The sequence below is a fragment of the Microtus oregoni genome, unplaced genomic scaffold (genome assembly GCF_018167655.1).
Source record: "Microtus oregoni isolate MIOR12 unplaced genomic scaffold, Mior012 000006F_ref0000085, whole genome shotgun sequence".
Taxonomy (NCBI): domain Eukaryota; kingdom Metazoa; phylum Chordata; class Mammalia; order Rodentia; family Cricetidae; genus Microtus; species Microtus oregoni.
The window spans coordinates 27,628,272-27,642,191 of record NW_024543065.1 but is presented as its reverse complement, the minus strand read 5'-3'; the positions used below and the strand labels follow the sequence as shown (position 1 = coordinate 27,642,191).

At 54.4% G+C, this 13,920-nt stretch overlaps 1 protein-coding gene across 2 annotated transcripts; it reads right to left on the bottom strand.

The window, feature by feature from the left end:
- Positions 1-41: 41 nt before the first annotated feature.
- On the bottom strand, positions 42-11,179 carry Mical1 (microtubule associated monooxygenase, calponin and LIM domain containing 1). Of its 2 annotated transcripts, XM_041653668.1 has the most exons (25): positions 11,001-11,179; positions 10,017-10,207; positions 9,211-9,512; positions 8,871-9,078; positions 8,451-8,555; positions 8,030-8,134; positions 7,755-7,910; positions 7,109-7,209; positions 6,186-6,443; positions 5,844-5,959; positions 5,524-5,650; positions 5,236-5,317; positions 4,592-4,736; positions 3,610-3,800; positions 3,398-3,486; positions 2,952-3,035; positions 2,680-2,836; positions 2,361-2,437; positions 1,893-2,169; positions 1,641-1,753; positions 1,280-1,393; positions 1,059-1,152; positions 791-890; positions 625-698; positions 42-313 (listed from the first exon to the last, which is right to left on the bottom strand). In XM_041653668.1, the coding sequence occupies exons 3-25, from the start codon at positions 9,466-9,468 to the stop codon at positions 165-167; spliced, it is 3,180 nt and encodes a 1,059-aa protein (XP_041509602.1). In that variant the 5' UTR covers positions 9,469-9,512; positions 10,017-10,207; positions 11,001-11,179; the 3' UTR covers positions 42-164. The 2 variants fall into 2 exon arrangements, with proteins under 2 accessions (XP_041509602.1, XP_041509603.1); XM_041653669.1 differs by lacking the exon at positions 10,017-10,207.
- Between the last annotated feature and the right edge of the window lie 2,741 nt (positions 11,180-13,920).

Here is a 13,920-nt window from a genome sequence, read left to right as displayed (position 1 = left end):
GCACATTCCTGTCTCCTACCTGAACATAACAGAAGCACCACTCATGGCCATAATACTTTATTTTAAAAGAAGCCCCAGGCGAGGCAGTCCAGATGGCAGAGGCACTGCCCTTGGATGATGTCTTGCTTCCAGGGCAGGGAAGCAGGCATGTGGCTAACCACCTTCTAGCCCTGGGTCCCCATCTCCGAAGCCATCTCTCTGAGCCTTCGTTCCTCCTGCAAGCGGATAAGGGCATCCCGCTGGTTCACTACATCCAACAGCTTCCTCAGGACCTGGTCCTCAGACTGACGATCGGCCTCTGTCTTCAGGGTTTCTGGAGGGAACAGAGGAGGCTTAGAGAACAGGGACCTAGGCAGGGAGCCTGAAGAGATGATCAAGCTAACTTAGCCTGGTTTCTACATTCCAGGCTGCATTTATTGAGACTTAAAGTGAGGTTTGCCTGGTGGTGGTTTCCTAGTGTTCGTTGGCACCAGTGGGGAAGGAAGTACTACACAAAATCCAATTGCGTAGCCCTGACTGGGGGAGACCGGAGGCCTTTGGCTTCCTCCTGAATTGTCTCAGCAGGCCAGAGGCCAGAGAACTGTTACTTGGTTAGTGTACAAGGTCATAAGATAGCCTATAGACCTTCCCGGTTCATGTAGCCTCGCAACTCCTGGTCCAGCTGCCACTGCTTCTCCTCCAGATCCAGCTCCTGGACCCTGCAGAGACCAGAGAGTACAGAAGCACAGCTAAGCAGGGTCCGCACAGGGACAGGACCTGGCTCCCATACGCCACCACCCCTTGGCCTTACGTGATCATGAGTTCAGCCTCTTCCGTCACTAGGTTGTTTCTCTCCTTGATGAGCTGGAGCAGCTGCTCTACCCAGAGTTTCTTCTCCTCTTCTGGAGAGCCTGATAGGGAAGAAAAGGAATGGAGGTGACAGGATGCAGGGGAAATAGGCTGTTCTGGGTGTCAGCCGTGGGGCACAGCCACCAGCCCCAGGGACTGCTGAGGGCTGAACATGCTGCCAGGACCCAGACAGACATGGGACAGGATTGCACTCTCCCATCTCTACTCACTGCTCTGCCTTCTCAAAGCCATCTCCACCTCCATGCCTTCGGTCTCCAGCTCCCTCAGAGCAGCCTCAATCTCATTTAGTCTTCGCTGGATGGCCTGCGGATTTTAGGACAGGATGCCCCAGATTGCTCCAGAACAGAGCACTGGAGACACTCTGCACTTGACAGCTCTGATCCCACCCAAGCTCTCGGGATGCCTGGGGCTCTGGGGCTCTGGGGCTCACCTGGGCCTTGCAAAATCTCTTCATCTCCTCCTCTTTAGCACGCCGCATGAGGGTTCGATACCACGTCGGGTACTTAGTCATAGTGCCGGAGTTCTTAGCAAAGGTCTGCAGAGTCTGTGGGAGGGTTAGGCCCGTCAGCAGTAAGGCCCGACCCTGGTTAGGAATGGAGGAAACTGGACGGGTGGAACATTGGGATGGAAATAAGCAAATAAGACACTTAGAGGCAAGTCAGTCAGACGGAGTTAGAAGACACGCCAGGAGGAGGATGCCGGCTATTGGTGCTTCTATGTTGAGGGGTGGAAAATACCTGGCAGCTGCTTCCTGGCTCAACAGAGTAGACAGCTGGTTTCCTGCCACTCACCTGCTCTAAGTCTGGCTCCAAAGGCACTTCTTCCTCCTCTTCCTCCTCTTCTTCCTCTTCCTCCTCCTCATTGGAAAAGGGACTTTCTTCTGCCTTCTCCATGGCTTGAGGAACTGTATGGAGGAGAGGGAGATATGGCTTGGGAGTCCAGTGGCCTGTGTTTCTATTTTCCAGAATCCCCATGGCAGAAATTCTCATACCCCTCCTCCCTGCAGCCTCCCAGATGAGCACATCTGTAGGGAGTGTACTTACCTTTCAGTGTTTGGACTGGCACACCCCAACCCACAAAGCTGCCCTCAAGAGCCTGGCGGGCCAAGGCTGAGCAGCTTCGTGGGGGCTTGGGTGGAGGCTCTGTTCCTGGGTCAGGGATGATGTTCAAGGAGGACAGCCGCAGGCGTTCTGAGCTGGAGAGGCGGATAAGCCGTCGGGTAGGCTGGTTGGGGCTTGGGATAGGGCTGAGCCTCTCGACAGGAGGTACAGGAGGTGAGGAGTCTGGCTGTACGCAGGTGTCATCTGGTGTAGGGAGCTCCTGGAAAAGCCACCATCTGGTCAGGTCGTGGGCCCCATCTAGTGGACATTGTCAGGCAGTGCGCTGGATAGATGTGTCCTTCAGTGGAGGACAGCATCCATATACTGCCAGCAAAGTCTACTACTGATCTGGGGAGACCTGCCTCTTCCCATATCCCATTACACGGACTGTTTTTGTTTATTTGTATTAACCTGGTTCTCTGGACTTCCACTGCTGTCAGCTTCTATTTGGTCCTCCTGGGGCAGGTGCTGGAGACAGTAGAAATGTCCTGGGAAGGGTAGAAGAGACCAGACATCAGCCCGCTGCCAGGTATTCAGAAAGAAGGCAGAGGATGCAAGACCAGCTTGCAGTGGATTTCTTAGGACTCCACACGTAAAGCTTCGGAGGGAGTTGAGAAACTGTTCCTACCTATTGTCCAGCCCTCCCCTCCCCCTTCCCTGCCCCCAAGCTCCTTGTCCCGAAAAATGCACCAAGTTGGAAGTCCCTGTAGCATCTCCCAGGCCCACCTACCATCTCCTGGATATTGCCCATAGCCGCCTGGCCACAGCGTGGCCTCACAGGTATGGCAGCGGAAGCAGCCCCGGTGGAAGAAGTGGCCATCCACACAGAAGCGTTCCAGTATGTAGAGGTGCTTCCCACAGAGTTCACAAAGATCCTCAGACCCAGCCTGAAGAGAGCCCCAGGATAAGGGATCAGCTGCACCCAGAGCCAAGCGCCAAGGCCTTGCACTCTCCATAGCCCTCCCCCACCCTTGGAGGTTTGCAGATGGCTCCGGATCTTACCTCCTTGGGTTTGGATGGCAGTGCTGGGGGTATACTGGGCTCAAAGACAGGGGACCCCTCAGTACTTGAAGTCTCAGCCTCTCCCTAAGGAGGGAATGCGCAAGTAGCGTGAGCAGGGGAATGGATGTGTACAGACAGAAAGGCTGGAAGGGAAGGGAGTAAGACCAGACAGCGAGACAGGGACACGGACTGTAGAACCAACAATGGAGGGCAAGTCACAGGAAACAGGACAGAGCAGAGTGTCGGCCTGTCCTATGTCTGCAGTCACCTGCAAAGGAAGCTTCTTGTCACTAGCTCCCTCCCTGTGGTCCTATGACAGGTCCTACAGTTGTGAACAGAACACGAGCCCAGGTCTCACCTCCCCTCATTTAGAATGTATTCTCTACCATTCCTGGAACCTCCCTGGGTACCCCTTCTCCAGCCTCAACCCTGCTTAGAATCCTCACCTTGGCCCGGGTCCGTTGTAGGGTCCTCTGGAGTTTGCCAAGGAAAAGTATAGCACTGGAGGTCCCAGAAGAAGCCTGGTTGACAGGGCCTGTCAGCAGAGTCCAGCTGTCAGCACCCCTACCTTTATATCCCCGCCCTCCACCTAGGCGGGCCCTTCCACGAGCCCTTCCCACCTGCTCCCTCTCCCTCCTGCCCACTTACCCTAACTCACCTGAGCTGTGGGGCATGTTCTTGAAGACACCATGGAAGTGGCTGAGGTAGGCAATGAGGCCCAGTGGGTCACTGCCTGCCACTACTGCCTGCGCAGACAGCACTGGGGTGATGCCCAGCCCGTGTTCTGCCACCTTCAGTGCCCAGGCAGTGGCTTCTAGAGCTCCCATGCCCTGAAGCTCTGAGGGTTCACTGTGGAACATCGGATGAGAGGCCAATGAGAGACACAAACCTGGCTCCGCTGAGGAGGGCAGGGAGGGAAGCTAGGAGCAGGAGGTGAGAACTAGCTAAGGGAGGTGAGGGCACGAAGGCTGCTGTGTTGGTGGTTATGTACACCATGCCATGCTTTTGTGTAGTTCCCCCCTCCCGTCCCTATTCCCTTGCACAGGCTCCTAGGCCACATGCACACACATACCTAAGGCAGCCCCTCTTTATCTCAAAGAAGCTGACTACTCAGCCCCTGACCCCCACAGGGAGGAGCCTCCTGTGGTAGGACGGACCACTAGGAGCAGCAGGGACAGAGATGGCTAGGCTTAGGGAAGGGAGTTGATTTGGGAAGGTGAGTGGGGGTTCTGGCAGGTCTAGACTGGTACCGTGTGGCTAAGATGGGCCTTCAATTTACAGTGATCTGCCTGCTTCTGCTTCTAAGTGCTTTTGATCATAGTTGCTTGTCATCACACCTAACAGGCATGTGCGTGTGTGTGTGTGAGCACGCGTGCGTGCGTGTGTGTATTGGATTGAACTAGGAGTTCACTCATCCTAAGCAAGCATGCCCTACCACTGCACTCCATCCCAGTCTTCCATGGCTTCTGACTTTTCTCCCTGGATGTAGTGGATTCTAGCAGCCTCTGCCAGGCTGGAACACCACCTCTGGGAGGTGATGTGACAGGTGCAGCAGGGACTCACTGGGCTGCCAACGCCTGCACAACATCTTACCACGCAGTATGGGGGAGGGCTGGGCACAGGAGAGAGGCACGACTCACAGCAGGCCAGGCTGTAGGCGGTGCACCAGGGCACACAGAGCTCGTCCGTCGGTCCACGAGGAAGAAAAGTCGGTGACATGGACCCCAGGAAACCCAGCTGTCTGCTCCTGACACCAGTGCAGGAGCTCCTCAGTGCCCGCTGACCCTAGGAGAGCAGAGCCACACTGTACCCAAGGCCCACACCTGCTGCTGGGCGTGCAAGGGCCGGACTGCCCGACTCAAGCCGAGCAGAACCTCCTCCTTCCCCATTCTATTTAAAACTCCCTTCTCGACATACAGTTGGGCAACAAACAAAGAATGATCATTGTAGCCACGTAAAAGCCAGAGAGGAAACAGAGCTCGGGCTCAAAGAACAGGTGGCTCGGGCTTACACCCACTGCTGGTTGGAAGCTGTGGGCGGAACAGCTGGAACAGCACGGCCCAGCTGCGGCTGCTCAGCACCACTGGCGCCATGGCGGTGGAAACTACTGAGCTGCTTCCATACTGGCACACAGCTGCTGCCCATCTCTGTAGCCCCTCCACCCCACCCCACCCCACCCCCACTGAGCCCCAAAGCATCCACAAAACACGCTTTCCAGGGTAGGGCTCCATCCCAACCCTGCAGCATGCTGACTGCCTCGCGACCCGGGGGCAGGCCTGCTCACCTGTGGTCACCTTCCCCCCATCTGGCTTGTCATTCCTCCTCGGCACATGCTCCTTGTCCACCACGTCATACAGGTCTTGCACCTAAGGCAGCTTCTCCTCAGTTCCAAGGCAGAGGACCACCCACCCCTTCAGCCCAAGGGGAGGAGCCTGACCATGGTGAGACTGACAGCCCTCCCCCCCCCCCCCCCCCCCCCCGCCCTGGGACAGCAACTGAGTAGGGAAGGCCTGGCATGGGGAAAGGAGTTGATTTGGGAAGATGGGTGGGAGGGCAGGATGGAGAGTCTGACCTGATTGGGGGTTACAGCCCGGAGGTTCAGGTTGGGGTATCGGGTGGCAGGATCCAACCCATACTGGGCTACATTTCGATGCATATTCTCTGGGGATGTTTGTGATAGAAGCTGGTACAAGCTCTCACTAGGGGTGGCGGTGGAAGGCAGTGGCACAAACAAGAGGGAAGCTGTCAGCACTTGCCCCTCGGGAACTGCCAGGTCTTTCTCGTAGTCTCAGGCCTCCATCCATTCCGTAAGTATCTCCTGCCCCCTCTTCCTGACCCTTGTCCCAGATCATGTCTGCCCTGCCTGCACTAGTCTCGGAACTCAGGCCTCACCGTTCAGCCAACACCTCTAGGGGCTTGGCACCCTCTGCCCAGCGCTTCACCATCCAGGCTGCGTCGAAGGCTGCCAAGAAGCCTCGGGCCACTCCAGTGCCCAGAGGCCAGAAGGGCTGCAGGGTGGGAGGAATAGGAAACAACTCAATGAGAATCCAATGGCTATGTCCCAAGCCCCGGGATCTCCAAGGTTGGGGGGGGATGTTCCTTTTCCACTCCAGACAGCTTTTACCTCCGCCAAGTAGCCCCTAAGCTTCTCCCCAAACCAAGCAGATTTTCTACTCTCCCATAAGAGAGCTTCTTCCCCAACCACGGGATCCCTAGACCCCCTGAAATGCTCACCTCCACCAGGCAGTCCCCCACCAGTCCCAGCAGTAGGCGGGCACCATGCTTTTCTTGCACACGCGCAGCACTCTCCGCCCGCATCATGCTGGTGAAGTCAAAGGCGGCCACATCAGGCCGCCCGCGTGCATCCCGAGCAAACTCCAGGTTCCCAAGCTTGCCATGTGTGGCAAAATCAGCAGCTGCCCTGGCAAAGCGCTGCAGAGCCTCGGGTACCACATTGGCACTGCCCAGCAGCTGATCAGTGTCCGGCAAGTCCTACAGAGCCAAGAGATCAGAACCTGAGACTCCTGAGGGCAGAGCGGCAGGCTCAGCTCCATGCCACTTTACAGGGGACTGACCTTCAGCATAGAAGGTGCACATGCTGAGGCTGTCTAGACTACACAGCAATCGAAAGCTCAGCTGAGCAGAGAACGCCAGTAGCCTGCCTGTCATATTTAAGTTCCTTCCTCAACATTCTCGCTGCTGCTGAGGGTCCCCAGCCCTGCTCTACCAGGAAGCCCAACATCATTGCTGTCATAGACTTCGTCCTGAAATTCCCGAAGCCTTGGTTTGCCCAGCACTTACAAACAGCACACAACTTTCAAAGAACTTGTGCAAATCCGAAGAGAAAAGACAAAGTGAGCTCTCAGTATGGTACACTTAGTACACAGAAGGCATCTATTTCATCTATTCAGTCCGTACACAATAGGCGCTTAACCACTCATCAGGCCCTGGGAATTAACACCCAGCCAGAGGAAAAGAGACAACATCCTTCTGTCCTGGAGCTCACGTATAAGTTCAGCCCAGATAGGATTCCCACTGCCACACACATGCAGGGAGCAAGAGCATGTCAAAGTCCAGTTACTGCCTGGACAGAGGCGGGAGAGGATAGGGTAGACTGTGTCTCGCCCAGCCTCCTCCTCCCTGGGGCCAGGTCCTACCTGGAGCAGCACCCCCAGCCGCAGCAGGCACTGCTTCTTGGCTGTCATCACAAAGTAGTGAGTATCATCCTTGTAGTACACGATGTTCTCCAGATCAATCCCTGCGGTACAAAGTGGAGGCCAGGGGGTGAGTCTTCAAGTGAGTCTGCAGAGAATACCTCTTTAAACACTCAATCCAGGGCTGACCTCAGAGCTGAAGTCACAGCTTAGGCTGCAGTGGATGTCCCGCACACAGATCTGGTGGCACCAAGAACCATCTGTCCTGCTCTATTAGGCTTGGCAGTTTGGAGCAAAGAGGGCAAGTCAGGTGGAGTGACAGCTGGGAGGCTTTTATCACTTGGTCGCATAGCAGTTTGAAGCCAAAGTAAACATGGCATCCTCTTGCGTGCCACTCCCATTTTCAACTTATATCATTCCTATACTCCAGCGTGAAGGAGCACACAGCAAAATACCCAGGCACTTAAGAGACAGTTCCAGGATTGTTAATGCCAAGTGAGCATCTGCTTGGTCCCTGGAGGACAGTTCTTTCTCTTTTACTGGTGAGGCCATAAGGATGGACAAGAGTGGGGTTCCTTGGACTAAGGGCAGGTGGAAAACATCCTAAAGTAGACCAGAGCGGAGAAAGCCTTTGAGGGTGGGCCCTGACCTGTGGCTTTGAGCAGGCTCTGGAAGAATTTTTGGTTGTAGATCCGGGCTACACCACTGATCTCTGGCACCTGCGTCTCCTCCACCGTGCGCCTGTTCACAAAGTTGACTGTGATGCCGATTGCCAGTTTGCCACGCATTTCCCGGATGGTGAAGCCTAGTGGTAGGGGGAGGCAGGGCTAACACTTCTAGGAAGGCTCACCGGAGGCTAGGATGCTGGTGTTATTTACTTACTCATAACCTTACTTATTATTTTTGAGGAAAAGGATCACTCACCTTCAGGGACGAATTTACCCCCTGCAGCCGAGATGAGGACATCAAATTCATAGTTGGCCAGTTGAGCTGGGGGACTGGGCTGGAGCTGGGCATGCCAGCCACTCCCTGGGACAGAGAGTATGAGAGCCACAAAGGTGTAGAGATCAGAGGGCCCCTACACTCCCAGGTCAGGCTAGAGAAACAAAACAATTTTGTAAAGGACCCCACAGCCTGGGAAGTAGGGAAGGGTTATTTTTCAGACCACGCCTTTGAGGCCAAGGACAGCTGAGAAAAGCCATGTTTTCTCATCTTGCTGTTCCCATTTGTACGCTGTCTGCGGCTGGGATTGCCCAGGCCTCACTGTCAGGAAAGACAGTCAGCTGACTCCCACCCGGACCTCTCTTTGGTGAGTAGGGGCTCCCAGGAGCACAGAAGTACTTACCCTTCCTGGAAGGGGGCTGGAGGCCGGTGAAAGTGATGCCCCAGTGAATTTCCACCCCCAGCAGTAATGCCACCTTCAGGAGAAGTAGCTGAAGCTGTCGGATGCCTGGAAGTGGGACGCCGTTAGGAACAGACTCATGCCTTCTCTAGCTCCGGTGTGTGCCTGCTCAGAGCTAGAGAAGGTCTTGGCGACCACTATGTCTATCTATGGCTGTACAACTCCGCAGACACCTGATAACATCTCCGCTCAGAAGCCAAGCAGCTTACACTGTCTATTCTGCAGAGGTCAGATCTGGGTCTTAAAGGCCACCCAGCTAAAGTGACTCTTGTTCACTCTGCCCCTTGTCTGGCCCTGCAGTCTCCTACTGGTCTGCCTCTAGACCCAGGCACACCCACCCGAGGATCACCATGAAGTTCTTACTGATGTGGTCCAGGGTGCCAGTACAGAAGCGTCCATAGAACTTCTTGGCCCCAAGCGCCCGAAGGTCATGAATGGTGAAGGGCCAGAGGTGCAGCACATTGTGCCGAGAGAACTTGGTGCGCTTTTCCACAAGCACTACTCGGGCACCTAGCAATGCCAGTTCCACAGCAGCTCGGAGCCCACAAGGCCCAGCGCCTACCACCAGGCACTGCAAACACGAGAGAGAGAAAGAGAGAGAGAGAGAGAGAGAGAGAGAGAGAGAGAGAGAGAAGGTGTAGCTTCCTCTTTCCTTCCAACTCCCCCTCCTACTCACGCCCTCCCCCAGACTCTAGGTATCTACCTTGGTGTTGGCACAGGCCTGGCCTTGCTGGTACACTGAATGGCTTGCCCTCTTGTCCAACTTGGTCCATAGGGACTTGGCACTCCAGTAGTTGAGCTCGGCCTTGATCTTGTGGTACTGGGGCAATCCCCCACCAGACTCCAGTCCCAGGGCATCACAGAGCGCACGAAAGCTGCTCAGCACATCCTGGCACAGCTGGGCCTGCACAAAGCTCTCGAAGTGGGCGTGCGCTGGGTTGGTGGAGGCTGTTGAAGCCATGTAGGGCCCCCTGACAAGGGGAGCAGCTGGGCAAACCCCAGAGGCTGTGGAAAGAAGAGAAGGGGGCTGGAGGGAGGGAAAAGAAAAGGGGAGGAGCCAGCAGAACAGACAGGGGTCACAAGGGAGCTCAGGGTCCACCTCTGATTGGCTCTGCTCCCAGCCCACTCCCAGGCTATGATCTACCCCAGAGACCGCAGCAATCTCTTATCCAGTGAAATTCGCCAAATTTGGGAATGAAAGCTCAGAAGACCTGGGTACACAAGGTCCAAGGACGCTAAGGGAGTCTCCTGTCCCTTCACGCAGGCGTCTCTGAGGCCCAGGGAGCAGGAATTGTAGTAGGCATTCCCTAGGTCTTGAAAGCACGACGAGGGGAGGTTTCTGCGGCGGGTGTGGTGGGGTGGAGGTTTCCCTCTGGTAGACCCGCCAGGGCTAACAGCAATGCGACTGCAGCTGCTTCACAGGCACACGCCCATTGCACCCGAAGTCTCGGCAAGCCAGCGCCCTTTGGCGTACTTAGTGCCACGCTGGTTGTAGGATGTGCCTCTCACCCAAGGCAAAGTTCTTTTCCTCGCGCTTGCCTCCTGACAAGGGGCAACAGTCTGTCTGCCTAGGTTCCACTTTCCACCACCAAACTGTGCTCACAAATGGCCTGAGAATGTCGCGACTGTCTTGACTCGAGACCTTCTGACTCACTGTGGTCAAAACACTTCCCCTGTGATCTTGTGGCTGCTCCAACGGGCTGTGGGAAGGAGCGGGGACCGCAGTTGAGCTCGTCCGTCCCAAGGACCCTCGCAGCTAATCGACCCTAGCTTCCTTCCCACGGGCGCTCCTGTGCGCCCTCCTAGGAATCTCTAGAGACAAGACCTTCCTTTGTATCCTTTTCCTTCCCTCCAACCCACACGCAGCTTGGGAGCGCTAGGAGGGCTTTCTCCCACGACCGGAAGAGGAGAAGAGTATGGGGGATGGGTTGCTCTCGGTAGGGGAGGGGGCTAGGTAGGTTAGGTGTCGAAGTGGCGTTAGACCCTTGTGGGCAGACCTCTCGGCCCCCAGCAGCCCCTCCATTGCCTGCGCGGCAGGAGGGTCACTACGACAAGAGCGGGTCTTCAGAAAGGGCAGAAGTTCCCTAGGACACGAGGGGATAGGGCTTCAGATATGGCAGAAGTCCCTCTTGGAAGTGGGAGTCTCGGGAGGTTGGAGAGTCCTCTGCTAAAGGAAATAAGAGGTACCCAGCTTGGAAATACCGGCACAAAGGATGTGCCATTGGGTGGAGCGTCTAAAGGATGGAGAGCTTAGCTGGCTGGACCTCGGGCATCGGGGGCGAGGAGCTCGCAACACTCTAGACAGCCAAGTCTACACAAAAGGGGCTGGTCTGAGCAGGGCCGGCACGGGGACCCGCCAAACGAGCCAGGCGTGGCTTCCTAGCCTGCACCAGCCCACTTCCCCGGAAGTGCTCCCCACCCCCATCCTCACCCTCACCCCAAGCCCAGCGGTCCTGAAGGAGTACAGCTGGCACCGCTGGACTACTTACTTACCCGGCAGTTCTGAGGCTGGAAGAGCCGCTTCCAGGCGGAAGGGTGTCCCAGGCCTAGGGAGAAGGAATGGGTGGCGCTGGAAAAACAGGGGATGTCTGGAGGCAGAAGCCGAAGAGTTCCGAGGGGTTTGGACCGCAGCGCCAGGGCAGAACACAGCGGAAGGTTTGTCCGCACCTCATTACCCCGCTGTCGTCCTCTTGGGACAGCCCTGGGCCCCGCCCACGCCTGCAGGGTGGAGCTGGAGGGCGTGGCTCCGCTTACTCCCGAGGCTGCTGGGGGCCTCCAAAAGGTCTGGCCTTAGGAAAGCTGGGCCCCGACTGACCATGCATGACTCCGCCCCAGTGGTACCAAGCTGTAAACCACTTGAGAGCTGGCGGAGCGGCTGCAAGCCTCCCGCAAGAAGTTTGTTGAAGCTGCAGGGTCCGAGAGTGGCGCCAGATGACTGAGCTTTCTTCACCTCTCCTACCAAGAAATCCACAGCTCTGGCGCCACTGAGGATCTAGTTGCGGGGTCCTTGTCTCTTGGGACAGGTCAGCCGACTCCCAGGCTCAGGCTAAGGACAAAGCTTAAAGTCCTGGTCCGCAAATCAGGTACGCAAAATAAGGGAACAAGGGTGTGTGTGTGTGTGTGTGTGTGTGTGTGTGTGTGTGTGTCTGTGTGTGTGTGTGTGTGAGAGAGAGAGAGAGAGAGGGGGGGGGGGGAGATGGGGAGGAGATCAACCAACTAAGAATCTTCAAGGTTCAGCACTAAAATGAAGACTAAGGAAACTGACAATGCGAGAAACTTTGGAATCAAATTCTTAGTATTTAGTATATAATGAAACAGTAGCCAAGGGGAAAGGAACTGTCCAAAATCAAGCAGCTTTAGTTAAACTTAATAAAACAGCAGTTCTCATTTATTGAATGAGTGCTGACAAAAATCTATTTAAGTGAAGGTCAGAGGCTTCATGACCGCACAGATTCAACAGCCAATGGCATAGCTGGTATCAGACATAGGCAGGCCTCTGTGGATTCCAACCTACCACTGTTAATGCATGTCTGGCCTTAAGAGGAAGTGAAATCACTACACCAGAAGCGCAGTGCTTAACCTAGGAAAAGATGGTCATGTCCCTCTCCTTGAGATCCAGGGACCACAGGAGCCAAGGTTCAGTGGCTGTCTTTTTGTGTTTGTATTTATTCTCATTTTATATTTCGTCTAGAGACAATGGGACACCCAGCAAGTCCTGAACACTCACACTCTCCGCTGCAGCTGATATGAAGAGAAGAGAGAAAAATCGAGAGGAAAAAGCCAACTCTCTGCCAGGAGGGGCAGGCAATTCAGCCGGGCCACACTCAGGAAGCAAGGGAAGCTTCTGAGCTGGGTCCACTCTAGCTCTTGAGTGTGACATCATTTGCAGAGCCTCAGACACACCCATGCTTAAACACACAGTGTAAAAATGCTCTGAAAGAAGCCCTGTAAACGGGCAGGTGGATTTTAGTACCATTCCTTTCCCTTTCATTAGCAGATGGACGCCAGCCACTTACTGGGTCCTGTTTACAGCCCAGCTTCCCTCAGAGACAGTTGGTGGAAGTCAAACAGGGTTATGTGACTCTGTGAACAACGAGCTGTAAAAACCGTCTTTTAAAGATCATAGAACGAGTTCTCCGACTCTTAACAACCTGCCGACTTCTAGTTTTTCCTGATGCTAAAGACACACAGTGGAGCTACAGAGCTGTGTGGAATGAGATCCCTGCACCAGGCCGAGCGTGACTAGAAGTCCCTGACACCACCTCTCTGTCTTCTCACCTCTAAATAGTGACATCTTAATGACTCATCTTCCTTAGCCCATTTCAGGTCTGGGTTCGTTTTATTTCATGGACAGAATAGAACAAGTATTTTTTTTTCTTGTTAGACTCTTGAGTTATGATCCTATTTATATGAAATAAGTAGTTTAGCATAGTAGCTGTCATAGTCTTATGGACAGTTTATATTGGATCAAATAGAATAAATGACCCCCACATGAAAATTCAGTGTTAAAGGATCCCATTCGAATGGCTTTGGAAAAAAAGCTGTGCCAGCAGCTGCTTAGGTTAAAGACCTGAGCCACTAGGCACAGGATCCTCTTTATTGTACCCCAGACCATGTTCTGTCTTTCTGCGGGGCAGTTCTCACTTCCTTATCTCAGCTCCCAACCTTTGATCTTCTGGGCTTGGAGCCAGAAAACAAGTATCTAACACCCTAGGAGGCATCTGTAGGCAGTCTATAATATGGCCTTGACCTGCAGCTCAGTGTCCCCATTGGGCCCAGCACTTTGTCAAGTTTATGAGTGATGGCTTGATTAAGATTAGAGGGTCTGGAGGGGCCTCTCCTAATTCTGACCTGAATGACCTGAGTCGGAATGGGAGCAAAGATAACTTTCCTGCTCCTAAGCCTTCAGGCAAAAAGAGCTGGGTAGGTATTGGCCAACAGCTAGGTAACCGGTGTGGCGGAAGTGAGAACGGAGAATGCAGAAGAGGAAGCTGGGCTGGGGATTTTTTTTTTCTAGGTGCAGAGGAAAAATGCAGAAGTTTAAGCAGAGTGGGATGTGGTCCTATCTGCTGTAACCAAAATAATATCATTTAGCAGGACATTCTGTTTGTTGCTAAGGGGACAGTGGTGAACTACAATGGATTACAACTTTCTACTGGAGAAAGGGGTTGAGTAGGGGAATTAGAAGCCATAACTGAACCCATGGCAGAGTTCTAGGCAAGGGACACACTGGACAGTGAGGACGGAGACAGGGTAGACTCAAAAGATAGCTTGAGGTGAAACTGATATAACCTGGTGATAAATGCATGTTGGGCAGAGGGTGTGTGTGTGTGTGTGTGTGTGTGTGTGTGTGTAGGGCCTCATTAAGAATCACTCCTGGGCCCAGGATATAGCTGAGTTGGTAGAGTACCTA

Bases quoted from the DNA above. Each gene is read 5' to 3' on its own strand.
- Mical1 (XM_041653668.1), bottom strand. From the start codon at position 9,468: ATGGCTTCAACAGCCTCCACCAACCCAGCGCACGCCCACTTCGAGAGC. The intron at 5,960-6,185 runs GTGAGCATTTCA...CCCACCCTGCAG, and splicing joins TGGGGGACTGCCTGGTGGAG to CCCTTCTGGCCTCTGGGCAC. The intron at 314-624 runs GTCTATAGGCTA...TGTTCCCTCCAG, and splicing joins AGGCTACATGAACCGGGAAG to AAACCCTGAAGACAGAGGCC.